Raw genomic sequence first — 27,397 nt, forward strand, 5'->3', positions numbered from 1 at the left:
AAACAAACGGAACCACCCAATGCATGCACTTATTTTGCGCTTAATTTTAGCCAGAACGTTGGCCTGACCCGGCTATTTCCTCTCCTCACCAGAGCGATACAAAAGACACTGTTAACAACGTTTCGAAACGATTAAGATCGTCCAATCAGTGATTACCTAGGTCGCAACGCTGGCTCTATTAAGCCCAATAAACCGGTATGGAGGGAGTATGAGCAGTGACGCTTAGACACTCGCGTTTATGTTTGTTAATTTTTTTGTTCGTTCCTGACAAAAAATTGCTAAACTTTACACTAACATGTTAGATTTTAAGAAGCTAACATGGTAGATTTTCTTCGTAACCAAACTCATGTACTCCCCACATTTTTTTTGGTCGCCGGTTAAGTAGGCTTCAACAATCACAAATCTTCCAAACTTTCCACTAGTAAATCATGAGATTTGCACCTTTAATTTCTCTCTCACGGTGAAGTTTATCTCCTCCAGGGAACGTCTAATAATAGCCCTTCCCTGAGTTCCCTCTCGGCATGTAACTGCTCCTAACTTGAGCTCTCACTTTCATAGAAGCCACACAAGATCTAACCATCGTGGCCTCATTTTGGCGCAACCTGGTACAGGGCGAATCCATGGAACGTCGGCCGTTAGATCAATTAGCTTGGGAATCGATGAGTGGAGATTTTCCATGTGAAACAAAACGACGGCTCATAGTTAGTTGCTCCGTGATGGCCAGTCAGAATTCAAAAACTTGTGAATTATACTAATATATAGATAAAGATATAGATGTGCTACAACTCTAGAAAACAATGGTGTTATGGTCAACAGAAATTAAATTCTGCATATGCACCTCATGTGCACCACGTTGGATGCCTAGTTAACAAAAAATTAGCTCCACATGTAAGAGATCCTGTGAACATTACAAATTACAAATAAAATAATTTGGGCTATCCGCTACAAATTAAGGCAAAAACTGTAACAGCTGCAAACAAATTTCTGCGCTTTGTGGAACAATTGCCACAGAGCAGTGCGAGCTGCAATTTTATAAGCTTGTCTATCAGTTCCACATTTCTCATAAATTCAATTCGGCTCCCGGATGCGTATGATCCCTCTAATAAAAAATTATATTTCGAAATGTCGAAAAATTTGGACAAAAATTCTACATGTACATCTTCATAATATACGTGCGTTTGTCAAGTTTCACGAAAAACCAATATTTTGTGCGATCTATATCAACAACAACAACCAAGCCTTTCAGTCCCAAACAAGTTGGGGTAGGCTAGAGTTGAAACCCATAAGATCTCGAAACCAAGTCATGGTTCCGGAACGTGGATAGCTAACTTCCACGCACCCCTATCCATGGCTAAATCTTTGTCGATATTCCAAACCTTCGAGTCTCTCTTAACGGACTCCTCCCATGTCAAGTTTGGTCTACCACGACCCCTCTTAACATTCTCATCACGCTTTATCCGTCCGCTATGCACTCTGGCGCTTCCGGAGGCCTCCGTTGGATATGTCCAAACCATCTGAGACGATATTGGACCAGCTTCTCTTCAATCGGTGCTACCCCAACTCTCTCCCGTATATCGTCATTCCGTACCCGATCCTTTCTTGTGTGGCCACATATCCATCTCAACATGCGCATCTCTGCTACACTTAACTGTTGGATATGTCGTCTCTTCGTTGGCCAACACTCGGCGCCATACAACATCGCAGGTCGGATAGTCTGTCCTATAAAACCTCGCCTTTTAGCTTTTGTGGCACTCTCTTGTCACAGAGTACGCCCGAAGCTTGGCGCCACTTCATCCAACCAGCCTTGATTCGGTGGCCCACATCTTCATCGATATCGCCATCCTTCTGCAACATGGACCCCAAATATCGAAAAGTGTCTCTCTCCGGTACCACCTGGCCCATCAAGGCTAACCTCTCCCTCCTCGTGCCTAGTAGAGCCGAACCGCACCTCATGTATTCAGTTTTAGTTCTACTAAGCCTAAAACCTTTCGATTCGAGAGTTCGCCTCCACAACTCTAACTTTCTATTAACCCCCGTTCGGCTATCATCGACTAGCACCACATCATCCGCAAAGAGCATACACCATGGGATGTCTCCTTGTATATCCCTTGTGACCTCATCCATCACCAAATCAAAAAGATAAGGGCTCAAAGCTGACCCTTGGTGTAGCCCTATTCTAATTGGAAAGTCATCAGTGTCGCCATCGCTTGTTCGAACACTTGTCACAACATTATCATACATATCCTTGATGAGGGTAATGTACTTTATTGGGACTTTGTGTTTCTCCAAGGCCCACCACATGACATTCCGAGGTATCTTATCATAGGCCTTCTCCAAATCAATGAACACCATATGAAGGTCCTTCTTTTGCTCCTCGTATCTCTCCATCAGTCGTCGTACCAAGAAGATGGCTTCCATGGTAGACCTCCTGGGCATGAAACCAAATTGGTTTTTGGTCACGCTTGTCAACCTTCTTAAGCGGTGCTCAATGACTCTCTCCCATAGCTTCATAGTATGGCTCATCAGCTTGATTTCACGGTAATTAGTACAACTTTGAACATCCCCCTTGTTCTTGAAGATTGGTACTAAAATACTCCGCCTCCATTTTTCGGGCATCTTGTTGGACCGAAAAATGAGGTTGAAAAGCTTAGTTAGCCATATTATCGCTACGTCCCCAAGGCCTCTCCACGCCTCGATGGGGATACCATCAGGACCCATCGCCTTGCCGCCTTTCATCCTCCTTAACACCTCCTTAACCTCAGACTCCTGGATACGTCGCACAAAGCACATGCTTGGTATCATCAAAGGAGTCGTCTAGCTCAATGGTAGAGCTCTCAGCCTCTCCATTGTAAAGGTTGTCAAAGTACTCCCGCCATCTACGCTTGATCGCCTCATCCTTCACAAGAAGCTGATCATCTCCGTCCTTGATGCATTCAACTTCGTTGACATCCCTCGTCTTCCTCTCCCTAAACTTGGCCATCTTATAGATGTCCCTTTCACCTTCCTTCGTGTTTAAACGTTGGTAGAGGTTCTCATACACCCGACCCCGCTTTGCAGCCTTCTTCGCCACCTTGTACGCTCCTGTCCAGATATAGGCATCTGAAACAGTCCTTTTTCTCCTTAATAACCTTCTGGACCTCATCGTTTCACCACCAGGTATCCTTAGCTTCCCTTCTACTTCCCTTAGTCACCCCAAACTCCTCTACAGCGACCTTCCGCAAGCAGGTCGGCATACTCGTCCAAATCATGTTTGCATCGCCTCCTTCCTCCCAAGGGCCCTCCTTAATAACCCTCTCCCTGAAAGCCTATGATGCCTCACCCTTGAGCTTCCACCACTTTGTTCTAGCGACTTTGGCGCGCTTACCCCGCTGGACACGGATCCTAAAGCGAAAGTCAGCAACCACCAGCTTATGTTGAGGGACAACACTCTCTCCAGATATCACCTTACAATCAATGCAACCACCAGCTTATGTTGTGCAGTCTATATAAAAAAGAAAAAATTTATCTTATGAAAAGCATTATTTTTAACACTAAATTTTGTCATTTTTACACATCACATGATAAGTCGATTTTTTATGAAACGACTTTGTTAGGCACGTGAAGGTATGTGCGAACTTTTAGTTTCAATTTTTTAAAAATTTAAAATGTATGGAAGATGCATTTCAAAATATAGAGAGCATATGGGCCCATATTCCAAAACACCACTACCCACATTTCTTTCAATTTAAGTGCAATTTTGACGAAATCCAATATTACTTACAAGATATAACAATCAGTACATACATTTCAAATTTCCGAAATTTTTGGTTAAATCGACTATGGAACGCATGGGCAGAAAGGTACAAATTTGATAACGAGTATCATAGGAAATTTGCAATTACAGAATGCAATTACAGGTGATGTAACAATCCTCGGTGTAAAGCTTCGCTCAAGTTTCAAAATGTATTCAACAGTACATCCTTCCCATAATTCAGTAAACCTCTAGAAGCTCCAGATAACTACAGTCAACGGTCACCTGAATTATCCTGCAATCACAAACGTTGGAAGCAAATGGAAAACAGAGTGACAATCAAAGTTTGGTACAGAAAAAAGAACAGGTACTAATCAGATAGCCTCAGACCGTCCTAGTCAAGTGCAAAGATATCAACAGATGCACACAATCAATGTGCCTGTTCAGTAACCAATACAGATCATCACCGGCTAAGAACACCTACACTTACAAAAAGAACCAAATTTAAAGGCATGATGAAACCAAGTGTCCAATGCGATGTAAATGTGTCAGATTAGAAGTATTCTCAGCACCCTTCCGAGGAAGTAAGACAGGGATAACTGTATTTTACTTGTGATTCTCATCATCCACAACCAAATAAACGTCTAAAATTAGTACTGAAAACCAAGAACAACGAGGTTAGAGGAATCTATCAGATCTTCCTATCAAAAATGAAAGAACTGACATGGTCGCCACATAGGCGCTTTCCCTTTCGTAGTTTCACATCATTTAGATCCCAACAGCAAAACAGAAAACAACAACAAAATAAGTGAATATATGAGGCGTTTCCACGATAAGCTGGCACCTAGAACGCCACCAATCAGGATATCACCACAGAATCGGGTTTCGCGTCCGAGCCATTACACCGTGAGGAACATAAATCATCCTCCGGAATTGGTAATGGACGCATGAAAGCAATAACAAAGATAAAATAGAAAAGCGCCGACTTGGGGAATTTGTGAGCTCAGACAGCCAAGGGTTTGTCTTCAAATACTACTGAAGTGGCAGTATCAGAAACTCTAGTCCACAAAGTATCATCACCGCTTGACAACCCTAATCGGCAGACGCAAAGAGAAAAGTAAAGAACAGCTTGGTAATGCACGGATGAAACGAAATCTCACAAATTAAGTACATGAAAAAAATATACCAAATCTAAAGATCCCGACTTGAGGAATTTGTGAGCTAAGACAAACCACGGGTTTGACTTCAAATACTACCTAGTGGCAGTATCAGAAACTCTCGACAATGTATCATCACCGCTCCAAACCCTAATCAGGAGGCCAAAACAGAAAAGAACCAAGAAGATTGATAGACGAGATCTGGAAGCTCAGACAGCCAAGGGGTTGTCTTCAAATACTACTGAAGAGGTAGTATCAGAAACTCTAGTCCACAAATTTGTCATCACCGCTACAATCTCGGATCAACAATAGAAAGGTACAAACCATTAAGAACAAAATCAGAAAGAAAAAAATCTGTATCAGAGGAGGAGGGTGGAGAGCCGCAGGCGGATGAATTGATGTGTGCAGGAGGCGGCGTTGGTGGAAATATATAGGGGAGCAAATGTTTCTAGGGTTTCTTTCCTGGGGTGTATAAACGGGTGGGCCGTCCCGCTAGACTACTGGGCTGCCAGGCAGATTGGGTCGAAAGGTAATTGGGACATTCGTGCTTACAGTGTCCGGCCTGGATCAATATGGGCCAGCCCACATTTAGCTGCAAACCTCAAGATTGATTTTTTCACTCCAAAATTCTTGCCAACGAAATTGTCATACCATGAGTGTCATCTCAGTTAACACTTTTTTTCGATAAAGGATGTTTTATTACTTAGATAAGCAATTACATCCAGCCTCTTTTTTCTCAGTTAACACTTAGAGAGGAGAGTAGCTTGGATTGAGGGCTCTGCGGCAACTTCGGATACTACTGCAGCGGAGAAGGAGTGGAAGACGCTTTGGCGTACACGAGTACAATCAAAGGTAGGGATGTTCTTGTGGCGTTTGGCCAAGCAGTCTATGGCGACGAATGAAGTTCGTCACCGTCGCCACATGGCTGAGGATGATCGCTGCCAACTATGCGGGGCTCAGGACTCCTGGCGCCATGCATTGTTGGATTGCTCGATGTCTAGGGCAGTATGGGCCCTAGCGGACGAGGATGTTACGGAGCATCTACTTTGCTCTAGGGAAGAGAAGGCGAAGGATTGGTTGTCAAACTTGATGGCCACTCTATCGCATGCAGATCAGACTACGGTGTTTGTCACCCTGTGGTGTATATGGCACGCAAGGCGCAAGGCAATACATGAGCAGGAGTTCAGAAGCCCTATGTATGTTCATCTGTTCGTGGAGCGGTTTGTGGCGGACCTGGGGCAAGCACACGCCCAACAGCCGCGGCGGGCGACCCCTAGTGACGGGGGCAGGGTGCCACGATGGCTACCTCCTCCGGCAGGGGTGACGAAGATAAATGTGGATGCCCCGGTCAGTAAAACACACGGGCCTCGGCGCGGTGACGGCGATGGCACGGGATGCGGAAGGAGTGTTTTGTGGAGCCTCGGCGGTGGTGTTTCCGGGGAAAACGGATGCTGAAACTCTAGAGGCACTAGCATGTCGGTAGGCGCTCTCTCTGGCGCAGGACATAAACACTCGACGAATTCGGGTGGCGAGTGATTGTCTGAATGTGACACGGAGTATGGACCAGGGAACTATGGGAGCTTATGCACACGCTGTGCGGGAGTTTAAGGAGACTGCTCGAGAGCTTGATGAGGTGATCGTCGTTCATGAGCGTAGGTTGTTGAATAAGGAAGCTCATAACCTGCTAGGAGTAGTGTGCTTCTCGAGCACGGTCGCCATGTTTGGCTGTTGGCGCCCCCGGAGGGCGTTTGTATCCCTACTGTAATCAAGGTTAAATGAAGTGATAGATTCTTTTAAAAAAAGTTAACACTTGGACAAGTTCTGACTAGGAACTTCTGGGAATTTTGTTTCTTCAAACTAACTTCTGTAAATTGACGATGACAAATCGTATGACTCACCATAGCATATTACTGTAGTTATGGGCCTCTCGGTTAAACGGCCATTGTTATCGTGTCGATATCCATACATCCCACTACCCATTTGTCCACTATTATTAACTTTAAAATGCAACAGAAGTAACTATATGCACCTAATATTATACCTGCAATAAAACTCTCGCCATTATTACAGACATTTTAAAGTTGAACTACCAGCTATATATATTTACACATTCTCCCTTTCCCTCCCATGTCTTTTTGATATGTTAATTTCCTAGGGATGGAAGAGCTACGTTGGTTGATCCGGTGTTGCTCTCCTACTGCTTTTCACTTGCTATCTTCTCAAGGTAGCCATTAGCTGCGAATGCTAGGTATCGGGAGAGAGGTGGCAACTTGAAAACTAGGTATTCCCTCGAGGCTTACTCGCACTCTACATGGAGGATTTTGAGTAGATACTATATTGTACGGTAACATGAATTAATTTTTTACAACGACATATGAGTTGCGGGAAGCTGGTTACGCTCTCCTGTTTGGGACCAGCAACTGATCACTGTCTAGCTTTGCTCTAAATGAAGCTCTACATATAGCTGATGCTACTCTCTCGTTGGAAGCTGTAAAGATACCTATATTTGCGGATTGTGCAGCCTGTCTGATCGCTGCTTACAGTAGTACAACTATGCCTAGTGCTGTACTGTATGATTCTGCAACACCGTGTGCTGGTAGGACTTATATGTACTTATAAAAATAATGATCAAGTAAGATAAATACCAGTTCAAAAAAATATTCAGAGGCAGAATTGCTTTCATCTAACCGTCAAAATATTCATAGGTGCAGTGAAAGTTAGGAATTCTGTACTTGCAAAAGATTGGTCAAAATTGTAGGAGTGCACACCTTAAGTCTCTAAAGGCGTGTTTGGTTCCCTGCACCCTTTTTCTACATCTGAGGATATGTTCTTCCTGTAGCCATGATTTATCGGGCCAAACCCAAGGTAATGTTGTGCAATTACTTTAGTTGCTAACAATTCATTTTCTCTCATTGTGCATATTGTTTGGCTGCCAACAAAGATGGATTTTGGGCTGGGGTGGAAATTTAGCTTGTTTAGTTGCATACGCTCTGGTGTTATGGTTACCACTTCTCGAAAGTGTGACATTACCACACACTACTGTGAACTAACATGTGTCATACTGAACTAATAATGAGCATATCTAACAAACAGGTTACACAAAATTAACGTTGTTTAGCCCGAGTTACTATCAAAAATAGCAGTTCGATCGAGATGTTACCTAGCTAATATCAAATAGGAGTCCACCAGAAGTACTAGTTATACACACAAATAGTAGTTCATATAACACGACGGCATGGTGTTGCCCCTTCAGTTCTTCTTCTTCTTCTTCTTCTTCTTCTTCTTCTTCTTCTTCTTCTTCTTCTTCACTTCTTCCTCTTTAGATCTCGGTGTTGCCTCTATCATCCCACATAGCATCAGCTCACTCCGGCCTCTTGTTCCTTCAGACCTCAGTATCGGTGGCACTCACACCTAGTCAGTAGTCACCATCAACCTCGCTAGGCATCACCTGATTCTCATCCGAGAAAAACTCATCAACACCCCACCTAAAATTCAGTTGTGCATAATGCAACATGCAAAAACTAGCTTAACTTCTGTGGGGAAAGTATGGAATGGCTCCTGATCAAGGATCTTAAACATGTTCTTGAGAGCAGCGAATGCTCTCTCGATGCCCACTCTAAGGCTTGATTGTCTGAAATTGAAAAGTTCCTTGGTAAGTTTGAGGAAGAACTTTGCAGAGAACTTATTGAGATGGTACCATAATGACCTGAAGGGTGGAAGAATTTCAGTGCGGTAAGCATATCGCCATTAGCTATGCATCTGAATATGCACGTTTCCTAATTTTCTCAGTGAATCGTGAAGATTATCAAAACCTCTATGTGCTGAAGTTTTTTCTTTACTTAAGCTTATACTAGGAAACATACCCGTGCGTTGCAACGGGATAAATTTATTTTATGACACACTACTTATTTAAATGGTTAATTAAAGTGGCCTATCTCGCACACACAATTATTGAACAAACTCCTATCCATCCCAAGAAAACCCTCTCCACTCGCCCTCCAAGAACTTTATCTACGATCGTCTAACCTCCTAGCTGGCTCTCGCCTGATCCGTTACTTCTCGCCTCACTCCCTACCACCAATGTTTATTGTGCTGCCCTGCCACGAATTCTGCACCGAGTTGCCTCCAAGGTGGTTCCTCCATCGCGCGGACGCCTGTCAGATTTTTCTATAAAAATTAAAGATACTTTCTTTTGCACGGTACTGAAGGTGATTTTTCAATTTTGTGTTTTTCTATCGGATGTCCCCAAAGGGACTCCACTTTGTGTTTTTCTATATATTGAAAATAGTTTTTTGGGGGAAATGCTTAACTGAAAATGAGAAAGAACAAGAAGCAGGTCCCAAACGTGTACATGTATTTGGTGGGATTGCTCTATTGCGATGGAATATGTAAAGAACAAGAAGCAGGTCCCATACCGTGTGATTTTTTTTTTACTCGTGTGATGGTGTGGTGCTAATGTACAAGCCCATGAGCACCAATTGTGCGTTTTTTTTTGAACATTGTATATATTAGACAAGCAAGCCGCCTCATTAAAAACCTTCCAGCCCCCTTCGGTACCCTGGAAGGAAAAGAGTGCGTCAAGAACTTGCTGTCCCCAATCAAAGTATAGTTACATCATCTACCAGCTGTGGATACAAGAAAAAAGGCGGGCTCTCGACCCAAAAATTACAATTTGGATCTTCTACAGATCTAGCTATTTGATGAGCCGCTTTGTTTTCTTCCCTTGAACAGTGTGATATAGATACTTCATTGAAGCCAACCATCATAGTCCTGCACTCATCCAAGTAGGCCACGCCAATAATCCTATTCTCAAGAGGGAAATTATACGCATTGACCACATCTAGGCAGTCTGTCTCGACAATCATATTGTTACAGCCAATGCGTTCCGCCAAACGTAGCCCGTCCCTTACCGCCTGAGCCTCTGCGGTAGTAACATCGATGACCCCTTCGATTTCTACTCTGCAGGCTGCCAGGAACTGACCTTGCGAATCTCTGATAATACACCCCGTGGAGGCCCTTCTCGTTGCCAGATCAACTGCAGCATCAGTATTTAATTTGACTTTACCTCCCGGGGGTTTAGTCCAGCCTTTTCTGATCGTCCCATTTCTATTTACTCTTGCTCGGTTACAGTATTACATAAGCTCCAAAAAAGCTGTGCGTTATTTTTTTTTCAGAGGAAAGGATAAGGCAATTGTCCTTCTTCGTTGCAACGCACAGATAGGCAGGAAAGGGGATTGCACCGCAAGATAGGCAGGAACTACGCGAGCTCATGCTCCGATTTCTTCCAGCTCCAACTCAACCGCCATCTCCTCAGCCTGGCTTCCCTCACCGCGGCGGCGCCTTACCCTCTCCCGTGCCATGAATATGCTCGAGCTCGCGATCCGCCTGTTCCAGCCCGCATCTCGGCGGGGACTGCCGAGCTATGAACTGTCGCTCGACTTCCATGTCATGGCCGCCCCCTCTCCCTCTTCGCACGCCACTCAGGCCCCTTCCTCTTCTGTCTATCCTCTTCTGCCGCGGCGGCCTCTAATCTTGGTCCGTCCTCCCAGTGCTTCACGGAGGAGCGCGTTATGGTCTCTGATTTCTTTCCTGCCTGACAATTACACATCTTGTACCAAGCTTTGCGGGTTGTTTTTCTCGGAGGAAACTTGCTGATTCCACCAAACTTTCGTATATAAACCAGCTCATCTCGGCTTAATTGAGCGAGGTGGTATTATTAGGTATAGAAATATCCAGCTTGTCATGTAGGTTTTGACGGAACGGACTTCATGATAACGGAATTTGTACCTCTTTTCGCTGACTCTAGGAAGCCCATTTACAAGGCCTACCAACGCAGGCACATGGCCCAGGTGCGAGCGGACAGAGCGACGAGTGCCTGCCGACGCGCGCTTCCATGACGCCTGGACCGACGGATTCCTCTCTCGAAACGTTATAACCTGAATCGGTACTGGGGCAATTATGTTGTATTATGCGATTTGGTGGGAAGGCAAAACGGTCCAATAAAAAAACGTTGACGAAACTTTTTGGCAGAAACCTTAGCTCCTTTATTGTTAGGTATAGATGGTGTTGTGTGGGACGAATTATCACTTGAGCCTTATGGTAGCTAAACATTTGTTGACTATGAACAAAGTTAACATGTTATTACATCAATAAATGATATTTGAGGACAAAATCTAATGGCTCAACCAAAAGGAGGCCATAATCTTGAACTCAGTCACCTTTTTTTCTACAGAAGAAATTATCGTTCTTTCATACTCAAGTTCACCCCGTGTGCCTAAACTGCTTATCATAGATTTTGGTAGGTATTCCTGTTATCTAAGAGCAATTATGTGGACATGTTCCATTGAGGTTTGGTGTTCCACCGAACTAATAACCAGAGAAACATTACAAAGAATGCTCACGTATGTATAAATTGACGAGAGATCCAGAACTTTGTATAAAAATATATTTTGCTGCTACAATCTAAAGAGGAAGATTTGTGCACGCATACAGGTCTCCCGGAGGGCTCCATCTCAAGCAGCTGGAGCTCATGCTTCAGCTTTGGCCGTGGCAGACTTTTCCCTCTCCTCACAAAGGAAAGACATCCTCTCCCCACGTGTCAGGAGGGCCAAGCTACAGTCAAAAAAAAAGGAGGGCCAAGCTGGTTAAACCCTGTCTGGCTCCAAACTCCTGGAACGGCATCGGCTGTTAGTCCTGTATCTCACCTTCTATGAGGGCTTCCTCCAAAATCTTCCAAGTCGGTACAAAATCAGTATATGCTTTAATCCTGAAAAATATATAGTCCCTTCGATCCAAATTAATTGTCATAGATTTAGGTTAATGAAACATGCAACAACTAATTTGGATCAGAGATAGTCCAACTATTGATAAGGGAGAAAAACACAAGAAAAAATATACAACTGTTCTGTACTCTGAAGACTTCCTAATCTAATCTTAGGCCCGTTTTTCTGAATCATAGCTCACCCCTATACCCCTCAAGAACTCAAAACGACAAATCATAGTCCACATTAGAAAAAAGTACAAAAAAGATTGAGTCCTCTAAATCTAGTATGCCAGTCTTTTGAATCAAGAGGCTCTTAACAGTTGCACTTCCAAATTGTGTTGATCAACACCACAAGTAACAAAGCTACACTGTGTGAAACTTAAGAGTTCAACACCAGGAGCATTATTAGTTCAACATAATACTTGTGTAACATCAGGTAATTCAGTACATCATCAACAAAAATTAACATTGCTTCACCTTGTACAACAAAATTTAGCTATATGCACCGACCTGCCCTCAAAGTCGCACAACACACCGACGGAAATTACAAATGAATTCCCTTCCTCCGTACAAGACACGGGAAACATGATTTGTTACACACACGTGCCGCTATCCATATCTTCTGCTGCAGTCCATGGCAAGGGGAAACAATTACAGTGACTCTACCGATCTGGCCAACGGTATACATTGCTTAGTACACTATGCACAAAAACTCCAAACAAAACAGGCTGCTACTATCAAACAGCATCAGTACAATGCGGGTCATCCACCATGGTAACAATGGGAGTTTATTGCTCATGCTGAGAAGGCTGTAACACATCTGATGGGATGTTGATGCCAGCAAAACCGACTAATACGGCAGCAGCTCCGATGTAGTTCAACAGATGGGGAGCATGTCCAGTGAGTGTGTCGACAAGGGCAGCAATTGGAACTTGGATTGTGAGACCAGCTGTTGCAACAGTGGTTGTTGTGAGAAGAATTGCTTTTGCCCACAAGTAGTCTCTCAAAACATTATCTAACAAACCTGCAAAAAACATTAAACAGCTCATGAACTAGATCATGAACTATTCTTCACATTAAACTGCAACAAGAGTAACTATTGTTGAATATAAATACACTGCCTAGTCTCTTTCCATCAGTTCGGACTTTTGGTTCAATTGGGCTAGTGCAACAATCTTTCGTGGTATCAGAGCCAAGAGGTCTCAAGTTCAAGACCCTGCTCACGCAGTTTTAAAAATAAATGAAAAAAAGATTCTGCGGCCCGCACCGAACCCACGCTAAGGACTAAAATAGCCTAGACGTGAGGGGGAGTGTTGAATATAAATACACTGCCTAGTCTCTTTCCATCAGTTCGGACTTTTGGTTCAATTGGGCTAGTGCAGCAATCTTTCAACTATATGCACCTAATAGTATGTGTGGAAGAAAACTCTCACCTTTATTACAAACATTTTAAAGTTGAACTACCGTCTATATATTTACACAACATCCCTTCCCTTCCCATATCTTTTTGACATATTCACTTCCTAGCGACGGAGGACTATGCTGGTTGATCATTGTTCCTCTTTTATTCCTTTTCATGATAGGAATGGTAGGTATCGGGAGGGAGGTAGCAATTAGAAAGGCAGAAGTTCATCCGTGGTTTACTTGTACTCTACTTGGATGATTTTGAGTAGATACTAAGCATTATGATAGGACGGATTAATTCTTTTCAGCGACATAGGAGCTGCAAGAAGATAGTTATTACACTGATGGATGTATTAGATTCAACATGCGAAGTTGCTTTCATGTAACCCTCAAAATATCCATAGGTGTAGAGCAACTTAGGAATTCATTGCTTGCACAAAGTTAGTAAAAACTTGAGAGCTTACCAACTTGTATTACCTCTTTCAGTATTTTGCATACATGTCAGCTTCATAATGAAGTTCTAGAAATCAGACGGAGCAAGTTCAGAAGTGGACCAGCGCTCCCTCCCTCTCTGCTCCAGAAAAGGCGGCGCGCTGCTCACCTCCGCCCTCTACAAGCTCTGCACCACTGGGGGTGTCGTCGATGCCCACGTCGACTTCGTTTGGAGGTGCAAGGCCCCCTCCCGGGTCAAGTTCTTTGCTTGGCTTCTCGTCAAGGGTCGCATCCAGTGCCGCGAAAACCTCCGACGTAAAGGGATCCTGGATGAAGCTGGCAGCGTCTGCCCCATCTGCGCCGCGCCCGCTGAATCCACTGGGCACATCATGTTTGGCTATCCCTTCGCTCGCAGTTTCTGGGCTGCCATCGGGGCTCCTGCCACTTCTGAACTTGCTCCGTCTGATTTCTCGAGCTGCCCCCTACCTCCTTCGGCGCCGCCCCAAACTGCTGCCACGCTCCGTTTGCTTTGCTTCTGGCACCTGTGGAAGCACCGAAATGGAGTTGTCTTCAACGGGCTCGCGCCCTCCCTGCCTCTCCTGCTCAAGAACTGCAGGGATGACGCCTCCCTCTGGCGAGCCCTTCTCCCCGAAGACCAGCGAGTAGATGTTGACCTCTGGCTAACCTACTTGGTCCCTGAACGACCCTAGTCTCTTTATTTTTCTCCGTTTCCCCGAGCTCGTCCCCTTGCGTTGGACGTTTTCTGCTCCCCAAACCCTCTTTGCTGATGTAATTTCGACGGGTTTCCACCCGATCTTTTGATGAAATGGAAATATTCAGGCGGGAGCGTTTTTGCTCTCCCCGGTGACATGTCAAAAAAAAATAATGAAGTTCTAGTATAAGTTTTCTGTAAGCAATCACTAATTGAATAGAACGGAAAGGTAAACTTATAAATTTGAGGTGTGCGTAGTAGACTCCACCCGTCACCTACAAGTGTGGCTTACCTTCTTTGTTTCTCAGCTTATACTTTTTAGTTGGATTCGATCGCCTTAGAAGTGTAGCAAAGAGGGCATGTTCTTGGTGGACACAAGAGAGGGAGAGAGAGATGGGCGACCCTGGTCGTGATGATGCGCCTGGCCGTGGTGGCGACAGTGCTGGCCAGGCCGAGATGAGAAGTCGCGTTAGTCTCATGCACGTTAGGGTCACCGTTCCAGTTACGCCAACTCCAAAACAACAATAAAATCTGACGAAGTTCAAGCGAACTAGATAATCCCTCGTATCTTCCGTTCACAAGAACAACACACTTTCTGTAGAGCTGTCCCAATTTCACTGGCAAATTGCTTGTACCTGGGCTAGCAACAACAGGAACATGTTAAAGAACTCGTTAGCAAACTACTAGGAATCATAGGCGGGGCGGCATGCCGCACCCGTGGAGTGATTGTAAGCTAAAGTGAAAATTCAGGAGGTAGGACACTGTAACATGCAAGAATATGATGGTATGTATGTAAGAAAACTGTGTGTAAAACTGCAATGAAATTTTCATTGTTAAGTCAAATTCTCTAACGGACAACCCTCAGACGAACAATTTTCTTGCAAACAAATAATTCAATTCTCAACAGAACTGTCTTGGTTTTTGAGGTCTGGAGAAAAGAAGCTATTTTTGGTTTTTGCTCAAACAGCAAAGTAACAGCCACCAATACATCCTGGAAAAAAGTGAACAAATGAAAACAAACAAAGAATTGGGCAACTGGCTCATCACCATTGGTAGGAATAACTTTATTGGATGTTGCACAATTAAGCCCAGCCACTAAACTGGGTGATTGGTTGACCAGAGGTGGTGGTTTGTCTTCATCAGCTACAAGCCGATGTGCATCAGTATTTGGAACACAACTGTCTGTGATGGCTGAATCTTTGTCTAAAATGCACGAAACGAAATCAGTATTGGTTTTTTGAAAATTGGCTGGTACCTAATCAGTTTCCAGTTGATAGAAAGCACATTATTTTGGCCAAATGAAGTTAAGACCAACTAATAAATTACTCCAGATACTCTAGGCTTCTCTTCATCACGGGACAGTCCACTTGACTCCATACTATATTGGGCATGTGGTGTTGGGCCTGTTGTATGTGCCATAGGTATCTCAATGAAGGCAACATGCAAAGCAGGAGTTGGTCCATCATGAGTTTAGGAATGTGTTCAAAACGGGGAACTCGTTGTTGCGTGGAAATTGAGCGAGTGATAGGTTGATCCTCGTGAGTGACATCCTAAAGCCTCGAACATATTCTGAACCTGCAAATGAGTCTTTCATCTTAGTTTGTGCGAGCTCTAGACACGGTAACAATAGACTGTTCTTATGTTGATTCGCTCAAGAAAGACTTTTGTACAGGCTGAGCACAATCATAATCTGAAATTTCAAAAAAAGAAGAGAAAAAGTCAGAGGAGTCAATTTTAAGAAGCGTTTTTGTGGAAAATCAGCTAGACTTGCTATTGTTCTCCACAATAAAGAAAACCTGATCACCTTTGAAGAATAGCTTCTATCCGGCAGGAGCTACTTCCCCTGGTGCACTACCAAGATGATTAACAGGAGTTAATGCTGAACCGATAGCTTCTTGATCTACATATGGTGGTTTTAGTGAGTTGGCTTTGCAATTCATTAATGCTATTCGAAAACCAATGTCCTTTCTCACCTTATATAAATGTGAAAAAAGCACACAAAAAATACTATGGGAATTTTGGCATGGCAGGTGGGAGGAGAATCTGGGACAATGCTTTGTAACTTGCAAAATAAATCTGCCGATAGCCTCATTTAATATAAGGTTTGTACATTCTACAAAAATACCTTATAGATGATATAAAAAATCAAATGGCTGAGGAAGAGGTAATATATGCAAAAATTCCTATTTGCTGATTTACTTTGAATCGCTGGATAAAAAACTGATAAATTTAACATGGATATTAGAAAGTCAACTGCAACAAATATCAGATACAAGTACAAATTCTAGTGGACCCATTGTGAAAGTGTGCCAGTTTACTATCCTCATGGGTGAAGTAAAAAACAGCAAAGTAAGAAGACATGGTAGTGCTGAGAGCACAAGGAGCAGCAATAATATGCAGCCTAGCTAGGCTTGAAACTAATGGATTATGCATTAGGTTGCACTGGCAAGCAGATTTTATGAAGCATATTGGACCGCCAATCCTGCACCGGGTGGATGATGATACGTAACCTGCATTAGACAAAAATGCGTATATGGTCCTGGTATAAAATTATAAACACATAACTAATATGCAAAGACCAATAATCTGAACTGGAGCTCCAAGTAGGACAACAAAAACATACAAATGCATGTAAGCTCCCTATAACTTTGTCGATTATTGTAGTAAGCCTATAGCTTCACTTATAAATCATTTCATTTGGAGAGTATGTTCACATGTAAGAGTGGATTTGTAGAGTTGTTTCAAGCAAGTAGTGTTTAGTTCGGTTGGGAACAGAGCTATAAGATATGATGAGAAGTATGCCAGTCTTTTGAATCAAAGAGGCTTAACAGTTGCACTTCCAAATTGTGTTGACACCACAAAGCTACGCTGTGAAACTTAAAGAGTTCAACATCAGGAGCATTATTAGTTCAGTATAATACTTGTTTAATATCAGGTAGTTCAGTACAGCCGCAACAAAAATTAAAATTGCTTCACCTTGTACAACAAAAATTTAGCTATATGCACTGACCTGCCCTCAAAGTCACACAACACAACACAACGACGGAAATTACAAACGAATTCCCTTCCTCCGTACAAGACAATTGACACATGATTTGTTACACACACGCCGATATCCATATCTTCTGTTGCAGTCCATGGTAAGGGGAAAGAATTACAGTGACTCTACCGATCTGGCCAACGGTATACATTGCTTAGTACACTATGCACAAAAACTCCAAACAAAACAGGCTGCTACTATCAAACAGCATCGGTACAATGCGGGTCATCGACCATGGTAACAATGGGAGTTTCCTGCTCATGCTGACAAGGCTGTAACACATCGGATGGGATGTTGATGCCAGCAAAACCGACTAATACAGCAGCAGCTCCAATGTAGTTCAACAGATGGGGAGCATGTCCAGTGAGTGTGTCGACAAGGGCAGCAATTGGAACTTGGATTGTGAGACCAGCTGTTGCGACAGTGGTTGTTGTGAGAAGGATTGCTTTTGCCCACAAGTAGTCGCTCAAAACATTATCCAACAAACCTGCAAAAAACATTAAACAGATCATGAACTAGTCGCAAACTGGCAATTCCCATATGGCAGTTTCCATGACATGTATACACTAATAGCAGGCAAAGTTTTAATCATATAATTATTCACTATTATAGTTGGCATCAGTGATGACTGATGAGCACCTCAGGTTTCTAAAGAATAGCAACAAGGATGTAAATCAGTAAATGTTTAAAGAGCAGACCTACCTTTTCCAACAATCAAACCAACTTGTTCCCATGTCAGCTTGTGGAATGGCTCCAGCTTGGCAAAATTTAGCACCAACGCAACAGGAAGAAAAAACAACATATTGAACAGTCCCAGGAATCCAAGAAACTGAGCCATACTTACTTGGCCTTGACCTTCTTTCTCATCAGGCAACTTTTTCCGTATCAAGGTGATATACACAGCATATAAGCCAGCTGAAACAATAGAAAGGAAGTCTCCTAGAAGAGGATTTGTGGCAATAGCATTCAGTGTACTGCCTGAATCAGCGAGGCTAACTATTATTGTTCCTGCTATGCACAGCAGCACGCTGATTAGCTTCAACCATGTGAACATTTCTCCAAGGAATACCAATGCAACCAGGAAAGTGAAGAGGGTAGACGTGCTGCTCAGGATCGTGTTTGACTGCAAGCACAGAAAACAGGGACATATTGTAGGTCAATTAGTAACAGAACTGAGGTAAAACATATGTTGATATGAAAGTGGTATGCTGCTTTTCTTAGTATCACTTACTGTTACAGTGGTGTATCTCAGAGACAGATTGAATGTAAGCTGTGCGAGAAACCAAAAAGGGCAGACTAGCATGCTGACTCTGGCCGTACGAGTACGTGTCCAGCGTCCTTTTGCATCAACTCCTTTGCTGCAGTCCGCAACAGCTACCTCTGCATGGACAGGGGAGTCGGCCTCTGAACCCACATTGTCCTCAGGCAAACTTGTCAGTGACTGAGACGAGGCAGCATTTCCCTCCTGCTCACTTCTCTGTAGAAGATTCACAGTCTCCAGATCAGCTGGCTTCTTTGAGTTTGCGCCACCATCCTTGCCTTTCAATTTTGCCCACATGCTGTCGATAGAATCCTCAAAGTACCGAGCAAACTCAACTATGGGGATGTACACAACAAACAGAGAATTGCAGATGTAGGTGATCAAGAACGGAGAAACACCGCCGTCCACGACAGACTGGACGATGTAGCTTGCAGCGATCCATATGCCCGCAATAGCAACGATGTAAATCAGCCCCAAACACCACCTCCACGTGTCCGTGCTCATCGTCTTGGCCGACTTGCTTTGGCTACTGCTGATGCTGCCAGGGTCATCAGCACACTCCACGTTTCCTATTAGAGTTGAACAAATTAACAGTTAGCGGTGACACCGTGCCACAAATAACAGTTTGGTGAGGACAGTGCAGCTTTGGTAATCCAATCCTGAAAGGAACTTGGGTTGCAGCTGCAGCAGGTAAGTGGCAGCATAATTTGATAACCAACGACCTTATCCCAAGTTATGCCTGGAGAACCTACTGCTATCGGTACAGCAACCATAATTCATGCCGGGTTTATGCCATCAATTTAGTAAGCGCTTCCTACCCATTTTTGCTACTCAAGTGGTGTGCCCAATTCCCCAACAGCAACGAACCATGCGTAAGCAAGTATACTAAACCAACCAAGGATGGAGACTTGCGCAGAAACTGGCTGCATTCATAGAGCCGTTCGATACCTGGCGAGGAGGCGGAGTCGTGCTGGATGGCGGAGCCCATGGACCCGATCTCTATGGAGATCGCCACCTCTCCGGCCAATTCGGATCCCGCTTCGGTCGTCTCCCCCGCACCTTGAGCCACCCCGACTCCTCAACGAGCCGCGTGCGGCATCCGCGCGGCACAGGAGACGGCGGAGCCGGTGGGGCCGCTCCGCGACCAGGTAACCGGGCGGGCGCACGGCTCCGGCGGCGAGGGGGACGGACGGCGCTCGCTCGCCGACGGGGCCACGTGGCACGTGGGATGTGAGCGGAGGCTACCTGCTCTACCCCTCGCGGCCTACGCAATGCGCGCCGTAGCTCGTCGGGGCTGGACTGCTCGCCGGAGACGCCGCGCCGGTCGCCGACGCGCTAGGAGAGGGCGGTGAATCTGGACGGATTTGGTGTCGGGTGTGCGATGGTCTCTGGCCCGTGGTGTGCGGGTCGCATCGTTCGTAGAGTGGGGCCCGGTGTCAGACTGAGCCGTGCCACCGAACTGGTTTTCTTTCTTTTTTGGCTTTTCACAAGTTGTGGAACACGTGGTGATGGTGTGATGGACATCGCCCAAACCCTATCCCCGCGCAAGGGTCCCACTAGTCACTCCACCCCACTCCTCCCTTTCCTTCATTATGCTCTACGGCGAGGGAAAAGAGGGGGTTTCTCGTATCAAGTTTGATGCTCGTTCGGTCTCTACCGAATGACGTGATGTTACTGAAAGATATAATGATATTAGTTGTTAAATGAAAATTGCGAACTTTAAAAGTGCGCAAATCAACAAGCAACATGTTTGGGTATGCGTTGCTCAAAACCGGCCCAATGCCTTGTCTAATAAAGATAATTTTGACACAATACAATGGATTGACGGTGCCAACCAGCTCCGCACTAACATGCCGGCATGTTAAGTGACCGGGTGGCCCTCTAAATGTACAAGAACGTCACCTAGAGGGGGGGTGGGGTGAATATGCAGGTTGTAAAAACTTCTACTTGAGAGCTAAACAAGGCTGAATAAAACTACTTAATATTTACTTGTTTAGCTCAAAGCCTATCAACTAGGGTTTGCCTATGTGCACCAACAACCTATGCTAAGCATGATAAGCAACAAGGTGATAACAAACTAGATATGTAACAACAAGCATAAGAGCTATCACAATGTAAAGCGTATAGGTAAAGGTGCTCGGGTTGAGAAGTAACCGGTGCACGAGTAGACGACGATATATCCCGAAGTTCACACCCTTGGGTGCTACGTCTCCGTTGGAGCGGTGTGGAGGCACAAGGCACTCCAATGAGCCGCTAGGGCCACCGTATTCTCCCCGAGCCTTTCCACCAAAGGGAAAGTCTCGATCCACTAAGGGACCCTTGATGGTGGTCACCGAACCCGTACAAGCTTAGAGCATGTCTAACAGGCCCCGTATTCCTATGCCCCGTATAACGCTCGCATTTCGCCCCGTATCGAAAAATTGCTAACGGAAGAGCCATTCCGTCTAGCTGACCCCATATTTCGCCCCGTATTTTCAAAAATTAAAACCCCGGGAAGTTCATCTTCATTGATCATACTACGGATCATACATACATTGCGATCATACCTACATCTATCCTACATCTATTCGTCAAGGATGACGAATGGGATGAACGCGATGGAGGCCGCCTCCTCCTGCGCCTTCCGCGCCAGGAATTCCCGGACGGCGGCGATGGCCGCCGCCTCCTCCTCTGCCTCCGCCCGAGCCTTCTCGGCGGCATCCTTCTCGGATGCGGCCACCGCCTGCAGGAAGGCCGCCTCCTCCTCTGCCGCCTCCGCTTCCTCCTCGCCGGCTCGCGGATCTCCTCCGCTTCCTCAGCCGCTGGTGCTGCCGATGCGCGCCGCCCATGCCGCCTTGGACGCGCGGTCACGCTCCCAGTCGGCGCGCCACTTCTCGAAGGCGACGCCGCTCATCGGCTTGAGGGGCGGGTCTTGTCGGTACCACCGCCCACCCGCGGCGAACTCCCGGAGCGAATCCGGCACGTAAAGCGCGCCGGCGTACCGGCACGCCGCACGGTGACTCCCCTGGGCGGAGCGCTTGCATTGGCGCCGCCACGCCTCCTCCATGGTGTCCGGCGAGCGGGATTGCTTCGATCCGCTCGCCGGCGAGGCGGTGCGGCCGCGAGCGTACATGCCGAACAGCGGGCGAAATGCGAAGCTGGGGTGGGCGGGATTGCTCGCCGGAGCTAACTACGGAGGCGGCGGCGCACAGCGGAGGTAGTTGCGAGTGAGGGGTTAACCCCTCACTCGCACCTGCGCCCGGTATGGCGGGGCCGATTTCCTGGGCCCCGTATTCCGCCGAAACGGGCCGGCCCGAATACGGGGCCTGCTAGACGGCCCAAATCGCTCCTGCCTCGTATCCCGCCGGAATTTTACGGGGTGGGCGGGTTATAAGGGGCCTGTTAGACATGCTCTTAGGGCAAACACCCAAGTATCAAGCTTGAGGCAAACTCCACAACACCGGAGGCTCTCAAGTACAAGGCCACAAAGGCTACAACACGCCACACACGGCAACAAGGCCACGAAGGCTCCAACGTGCCACAACCGGCTCCAAGACCACAAAGGCTGCCACAATCCACAAAGGCAACAACACCACAAAGGCAACAAGGCCACAAAGGCTACCACACCACAAAGGCGACAAGGCCACGAAGGCAACAACACCACTAAGGTCAACAAACCCTTTACGAGACCGAAATCCCGGAGAGAACCCAAACCGATGCACCTAATGCAATGGCTAAGAACACCACTAAGATGCCCAAGTTCTTCTCTCCCAAATTCCAACAAAGCTACAAAAACTATTGGGGAAATCAGGGAGGAGAAACAAATATGAGGAGAAACATCAAATTACTCCAAGATCTAGATCTAGCAAGATCCCCTCACTTGCTTGGAGAGGGATTCACTTGGTGGAGCACTAGATCTAGATCACATCTCTCCTTTCCCCTAAAAAGATGCAAGAAATAGTGGAGGGATCAAGAGGATAATAAAGCTCTTCAAGATCAACAATGGAGGAGAGAGAATAGATGAGAAGAACTAGTGTGGACGGAGGTGGGAGAGAGGTATATGTAGGGGGCCAGAAATATGACTATTGGGGCTCAAATTCGCGCCCGAAACAGTACTACCGCTCGCGCGCAAAACTATGCAGAAAAAAAAGTAAAAAGCGAGCCCTGAACTGGTACGCTTGTACAAAATCAGATCTGAAAACAGATAGAGAAAGGAATCAGCAGTGCGTGGGGCCAGCAGGAGCAGTGCAGCGGTGCAGATCAGAGCAGCATGCGGTAGCAGGCTATGCGGTCGAGCCAGAGGCTTTCCCGCGCGCGGGAGCGGGCGCAGGGATCGAGCGCGAGCGGCAACGAGGTTGGCCAAGCGTGCGGCGGCCCGGCGCTGCGGGAGCGGGGTGGGCCGCAGCGGCACACGCGGTTGAGTCGGGAGTGGGGCGCGGCCCACGCGGGGGCAGAGGGTGTGGCCCAGGCGGGTGGAGGCTAAGGCCTGGCTTGGCTAGCGCGGTGGCGGGCCGGTCTGGCTGCTGGGCGCTAATGGGCTGGAGGAGGGAGACGCCAAAACGGGCCGGCCGGTAATACCGTGCCCGGTACCGGTTCGGTACCGCCTGGGCTCCTGTACACACAGTTGGCCTGCCAGTACTGGGCCGGTACAGGCCCGGTAGTACCGCCCCACTTTTTGCTTTTTCTTTTTCCAAATAAGGAGCGGTACAGAAAAGGCAATAACTCAAGCTAGGAAACTCCGATTGAGGTGAAACCAATTTTTCCGGAAAGAGGATGACAAGAGCTACTCCACACATGGTAAAAACATGCAAATGAGTGGATGATGATTTTCTTATGGTCATAGAGGTGTAACCTCTCAATATGGTAAATCGGAAAAATCATCACCCTCGAACATGCAACATGCGATGCATCCAAAATCCGTTTCCGATGAGCTAGAGCTTGTCATGAGAATGAACACAAGCTCTAAAACATGTCATGGATCAGAACCAAGAAAAACCAACAAACACGATGCAATCCATGCAAGGTTTGAGCTCTCTCCGATGATGCGACCCACTATCCGATCGAGCACAAACCTTGTCCTTGCGCGTTCCACTCGAGTCGGCAGGCTCCATCTTCACCCTCTTTATCATTGTACATGCCACCATATTCTTCCAACATGCACGCCCCCATCCATCTTGTATGCACGCCATCGTCTTCATCTCTTCTATACCGTCTTTGCCTCTTTTCGACACCGTCTTCTTCCATCTCCATCTTCTACACCGTCTTCATCTCTCTTAGACATCATCTTCATCATTGTACTCGATCTTCTCCATCTTGCAACCGTAGCTCGTCGGGGCTGGACTGCTCGCTGGAGACGCCGCGCCGGTCGCCGACGCGCTAGGAAGGGCGGTGAATCTGGACGAAATCTCACGCGATTTGGTATCGGGTGTGCGGTGGTCTCTGGTCCGTGGTGTGTGGGTTGCATCGTTCGTAGAGTGGGCCCCGGTGTCAGACTGAGCCGTGCCACCGAACTGGTTTTCTTTCTTTTTTTTTGGCTTTTCACAAGTCGTGGAACACGTGGTGATGGTCTGATGGACATTGCCCAAACCCGATCATTTTTGGTTGGGAAATAAAACCAGCTAAAGAAGGTGGGAGTTGATCGGAATGCAACCAACGGGCCATGCCAACATTCGAGCAGCGGCTGTGCTCCAACTAGGTTGATGCAAAGGAGCTCGCAGGTAAGCAGGGTTTTGATGTACACCGACCCGATCGGTGGATACCGATTGTCGCACACCTTTGGTAGGTATTGGGCCGGCCCAACGATTTTTTTTGCCTATTTCGAATTTTCGTTTTTTCTACTGTTTCTTTTCTGGTTTTTTGTGTTTTTAAGTTTTGAATATTTTTAAATTCTGAACTTTTTCAAACCTCATTTTTTTTCAAAATTCGAACATTTTTCAAATTGGAACAATTTTCAAATTGGAACAAATTTTAAATTGGAACAAAATTTTGAACATTTTTTAGAATGAACATTTTTTCAAAAATTCGATTTTTCCCAAAATTTGAACATTTTTCGAAAATGAACATATTTTAAATTTGAACATTTTTTGATTATGACAATTTTTCGGATATGAACAATTTTTAGCTTTGAACAATTTTTGTTTTGAACACTTTTCAAAATTTGAACTTTTTCGAATTTGAACTATTTTTAAATTTGAATTTTTTTGATTTTGAACAAAAAGAAAAATAAACAAAAAAGAAAGGAAACAAAAAAGAAAACAAAAAAACAAAAAACAAAAACAAAAAAAAAATAAAAAATAAAAAAAGTGAAAATGGGCCAGGCCCAATACTCGACCAGGGTGTGCGGTGCCTGGTAGGCACCGACCTGGTTGGTGTAGGCCCATCACCTGGCCTGGCATGCTTCCGCTTTTTATTTTTTCGACGGTATTTTTGGTTTTCAGCCGGTGTTTTCGGTTTTCTGCTGTTTTTTTGTCTTCTTTCGGTTCTGCTGGTTTTTCATTTTTGGAAGTTAGTTTTTTGAACATTTTATTTTTTACTTTTAGCCTTTTCATTTTTTGAAATAATTTGAAGATTTGAGCTTTTTTAGCCTTTTCAAAATTTGAACATTTTTCAGTTTTGAACAATTTGTAAGTTCAAACATTTTTAGATTTAAGCATTTTTTCATTTTTTTAAGATGAGAAATTTTTGTATTTGAACATTTTCTAACTTCGAACAAAAAAATTGAAGTTTTCCAAATCTAATATTTTTTCAAAGAATAAAATTAGAAAATAGAAAAAACTGTTGAGAGGACAGTTACCTGGGGCGGCCCATGAGGTGAGCGATGCGGGCGGAGCATCCCTTCACTCCCGCGTCTAGCGAATACTTTCTTCTCGTAGCCACAAGTATAAATACCAATAGTCCATGAGATTGGTGAAAATAAATGGCTAAGGTTTATCCGAGGGTACCACGAAAGGTCTAAAAAATTAAGCCCATTGTTGATTGGTTTTGCAAGCCCATGGCTCTTTACGGTCTGGTCATTAGAGGGTTGGCGACTTAGGGGACCTGGTATGGTTATACCTAGCCATGTGTCGGGCTTCTGAAAATTAGGCCCAAGCCTTGCCCGGCCAAATACCCACAAAGCCCTGTTGAGCCGTCGGGCCATGGGCTAGGCCGCAGTGTTAAACACAATTTTCGGGCTACCTAGGCCCAACCTAACTTAGCTATCGGGCACATTTCAGGCCAAGACCCGGGTTTTTCGGGTCGAGCTGCCCATGGCCTGGAGTGGGTATGGTTATCTCTAAATGAAATGGAGAGCTAGATCCTAGAGTTAGAGACAAATGATAGATGCCGTTAAACTATGACAATTCAGTCACTTTGACATCATTTGTATCTATCATTGCCACCTTGTCCTGTTCTACTATTATATGGTCCAGGCTTATTTTCTCTTTTCATAATAGTAAGAGAAAGACATACGTATTATTTTGTACCAGAACTCAAAACCACCTTAAAAGGGGGAGAAGATAAAACAAAAATGAAAACTGAAAATACAAATGTAACTGAACATATTCAAACACGATCGTCCATGCGCGGCACCAAAGACACACACGTGCAGATAGACGCCAACTGTCACTTGCAACTGACGATGGCGCACTGCCGCCTGATCTATCCCTGACTGCCCACCTTGACGTCCACCATGCTCAACCTCACCATGGACCACGCGAAAATCTGGAAGAACACATCTGGATGGCCGCCCGCTACGCTCTCGATGTCCATCCATGCTGCCTCATCGGTGAGCAGCGCGACATCTGACAGGGAGATACCCCGGCGCTCATTGTAATCACAATGGTACACGACAAGCCATGCATGGAAGAGTTTTTTTTTTTACGTATTCCCGGTGCATCCTATTTCTAGAAGGTAATGCGCTTAATATGCTCTTTTTTCACAGAAAACAAAAGGAAATTGTGCCTGCTTGGAACTATCTGTCTACATTTACTAGTAGCTCGATCTGAAACAAATATCAGGAGAAACTGAGATGTTTATATATTAGGAGTACCTATAGATGGCATGATTGCAAGGAGACATCAGAAATGGGTAATATCATACAATGCAATAAATTTGTTAGAACTACAAAATCACATGTATATGTCCAGCGTTGTTTGTCAGTCTTGGTTAGAACTTGTGATAATTTACTCACGCATTAAATTACTAGATATATGGAGGTGGAGATAATAATATCAATGTCACTACTTCTGCCTGTCTATAAAGACATGAAGTTCGCAGTAAGACAAACAACTTACACACACACTATATTTCAGAGGAAAACATTGTGTGCAGCATCTAGGGCAATTAGAGCATCTCCACCAGTCTCCCCAAAATTAACTCTCAAGAAGTATATTTTGGGAGAAGAGGGAGATATTTGACAATGAAAAGCTACTCGTCCCCAGCAGAGCCCCTAAAACTTTTGCTGTGCTCTCACACGGGTCACACCTCCAAAAGGAAATGATCATGCATGTATTTAGTACTACCTGTAAGCACGATCATGATGTCGGTAAATGCTGTGGCTGTGAGTAAACCAATAAAAAAATGAAAACATGTCATTTCCATTCAGCTTATTTCACGGAAGAACATTACCTGGAAACATAGCTCAATATACATGCAAAACAAAGAATATTTGTAGTTTTGGACACATCACTATTGGTGGCATAACTGAAAAAATGGCACCCATGATTGTTTGGTTTCTACAAAAATAATGGGTTGAGATTACTGCGACTTCTTATATGCAATTAAATTGACTCGAGAACACTCCCACAGAACGAAATTACCAAACGTGCACCTGGTTGCTCTGCCTGCCAAATACCGGTTCCTGAACTCGAGTGGACAAATTCAAAACAACGATTCAGCACTTCCCATCCGTAGGTAAAATGAGTAAATAGAATGCAAGAT

General features: G+C 45.1%; 1 protein-coding gene and 6 non-coding genes across 7 annotated transcripts; all 7 read right to left on the reverse strand.

The window, feature by feature from the left end:
- Nucleotides 1–4,111: 4,111 nt before the first annotated feature.
- On the reverse strand, nucleotides 4,112–4,201 carry LOC124685546. Its single transcript, XR_006997529.1, has one exon. It is a non-coding gene; the product is annotated as a small nucleolar RNA snoR20a (small nucleolar RNA).
- Nucleotides 4,202–4,271: 70 nt separating this feature from the next.
- On the reverse strand, nucleotides 4,272–4,364 carry LOC124685505. The gene has a single exon (XR_006997491.1). It is a non-coding gene; the product is annotated as a small nucleolar RNA R38 (small nucleolar RNA).
- A 176-nt stretch (nucleotides 4,365–4,540) lies between these two features.
- Nucleotides 4,541–4,668, reverse strand: LOC124685548. The gene has a single exon (XR_006997531.1). It is a non-coding gene; the product is annotated as a small nucleolar RNA snoR80 (small nucleolar RNA).
- A 57-nt stretch (nucleotides 4,669–4,725) lies between these two features.
- LOC124685527 lies at nucleotides 4,726–4,820 on the reverse strand. Its single transcript, XR_006997514.1, has one exon. It is a non-coding gene; the product is annotated as a small nucleolar RNA Z157/R69/R10 (small nucleolar RNA).
- A 124-nt stretch (nucleotides 4,821–4,944) lies between these two features.
- Nucleotides 4,945–5,035, reverse strand: LOC124685529. The gene has a single exon (XR_006997517.1). It is a non-coding gene; the product is annotated as a small nucleolar RNA Z157/R69/R10 (small nucleolar RNA).
- Nucleotides 5,036–5,088: 53 nt separating this feature from the next.
- Nucleotides 5,089–5,183, reverse strand: LOC124685528. The gene has a single exon (XR_006997516.1). It is a non-coding gene; the product is annotated as a small nucleolar RNA Z157/R69/R10 (small nucleolar RNA).
- An 11,956-nt stretch (nucleotides 5,184–17,139) lies between these two features.
- Nucleotides 17,140–19,599, reverse strand: LOC124684678 (uncharacterized vacuolar membrane protein YML018C-like). The gene is made up of 4 exons (XM_047218949.1): nucleotides 19,448–19,599; nucleotides 18,470–19,068; nucleotides 17,941–18,361; nucleotides 17,140–17,725 (listed from the first exon to the last, which is right to left on the reverse strand). Exons 1-4 carry the CDS (start codon nucleotides 19,485–19,487, stop codon nucleotides 17,439–17,441), a joined length of 1,347 nt encoding a protein of 448 aa, XP_047074905.1. The 5' UTR covers nucleotides 19,488–19,599; the 3' UTR covers nucleotides 17,140–17,438.
- Nucleotides 19,600–27,397: the final 7,798 nt, after the last annotated feature.

This window comes from Lolium rigidum, chromosome 1, assembly GCF_022539505.1.
Source record: "Lolium rigidum isolate FL_2022 chromosome 1, APGP_CSIRO_Lrig_0.1, whole genome shotgun sequence".
NCBI classification, from domain to species: domain Eukaryota; kingdom Viridiplantae; phylum Streptophyta; class Magnoliopsida; order Poales; family Poaceae; genus Lolium; species Lolium rigidum.

Coding starts and splice junctions, on each gene's coding strand:
- LOC124684678 (XM_047218949.1), bottom strand. CDS start 19,487: ATGGGCTCCGCCATCCAGCACGACTCCGCCTCCTCGCCAG. Junction 19,069..19,447: donor CGACTCCGCCTCCTCGCCAG/GTATCGAACGGC, acceptor CAACTCTAATAG/GAAACGTGGAGTGTGCTGAT. Junction 18,362..18,469: donor TGAGATACACCACTGTAACA/GTAAGTGATACT, acceptor CTGTGCTTGCAG/TCAAACACGATCCTGAGCAG.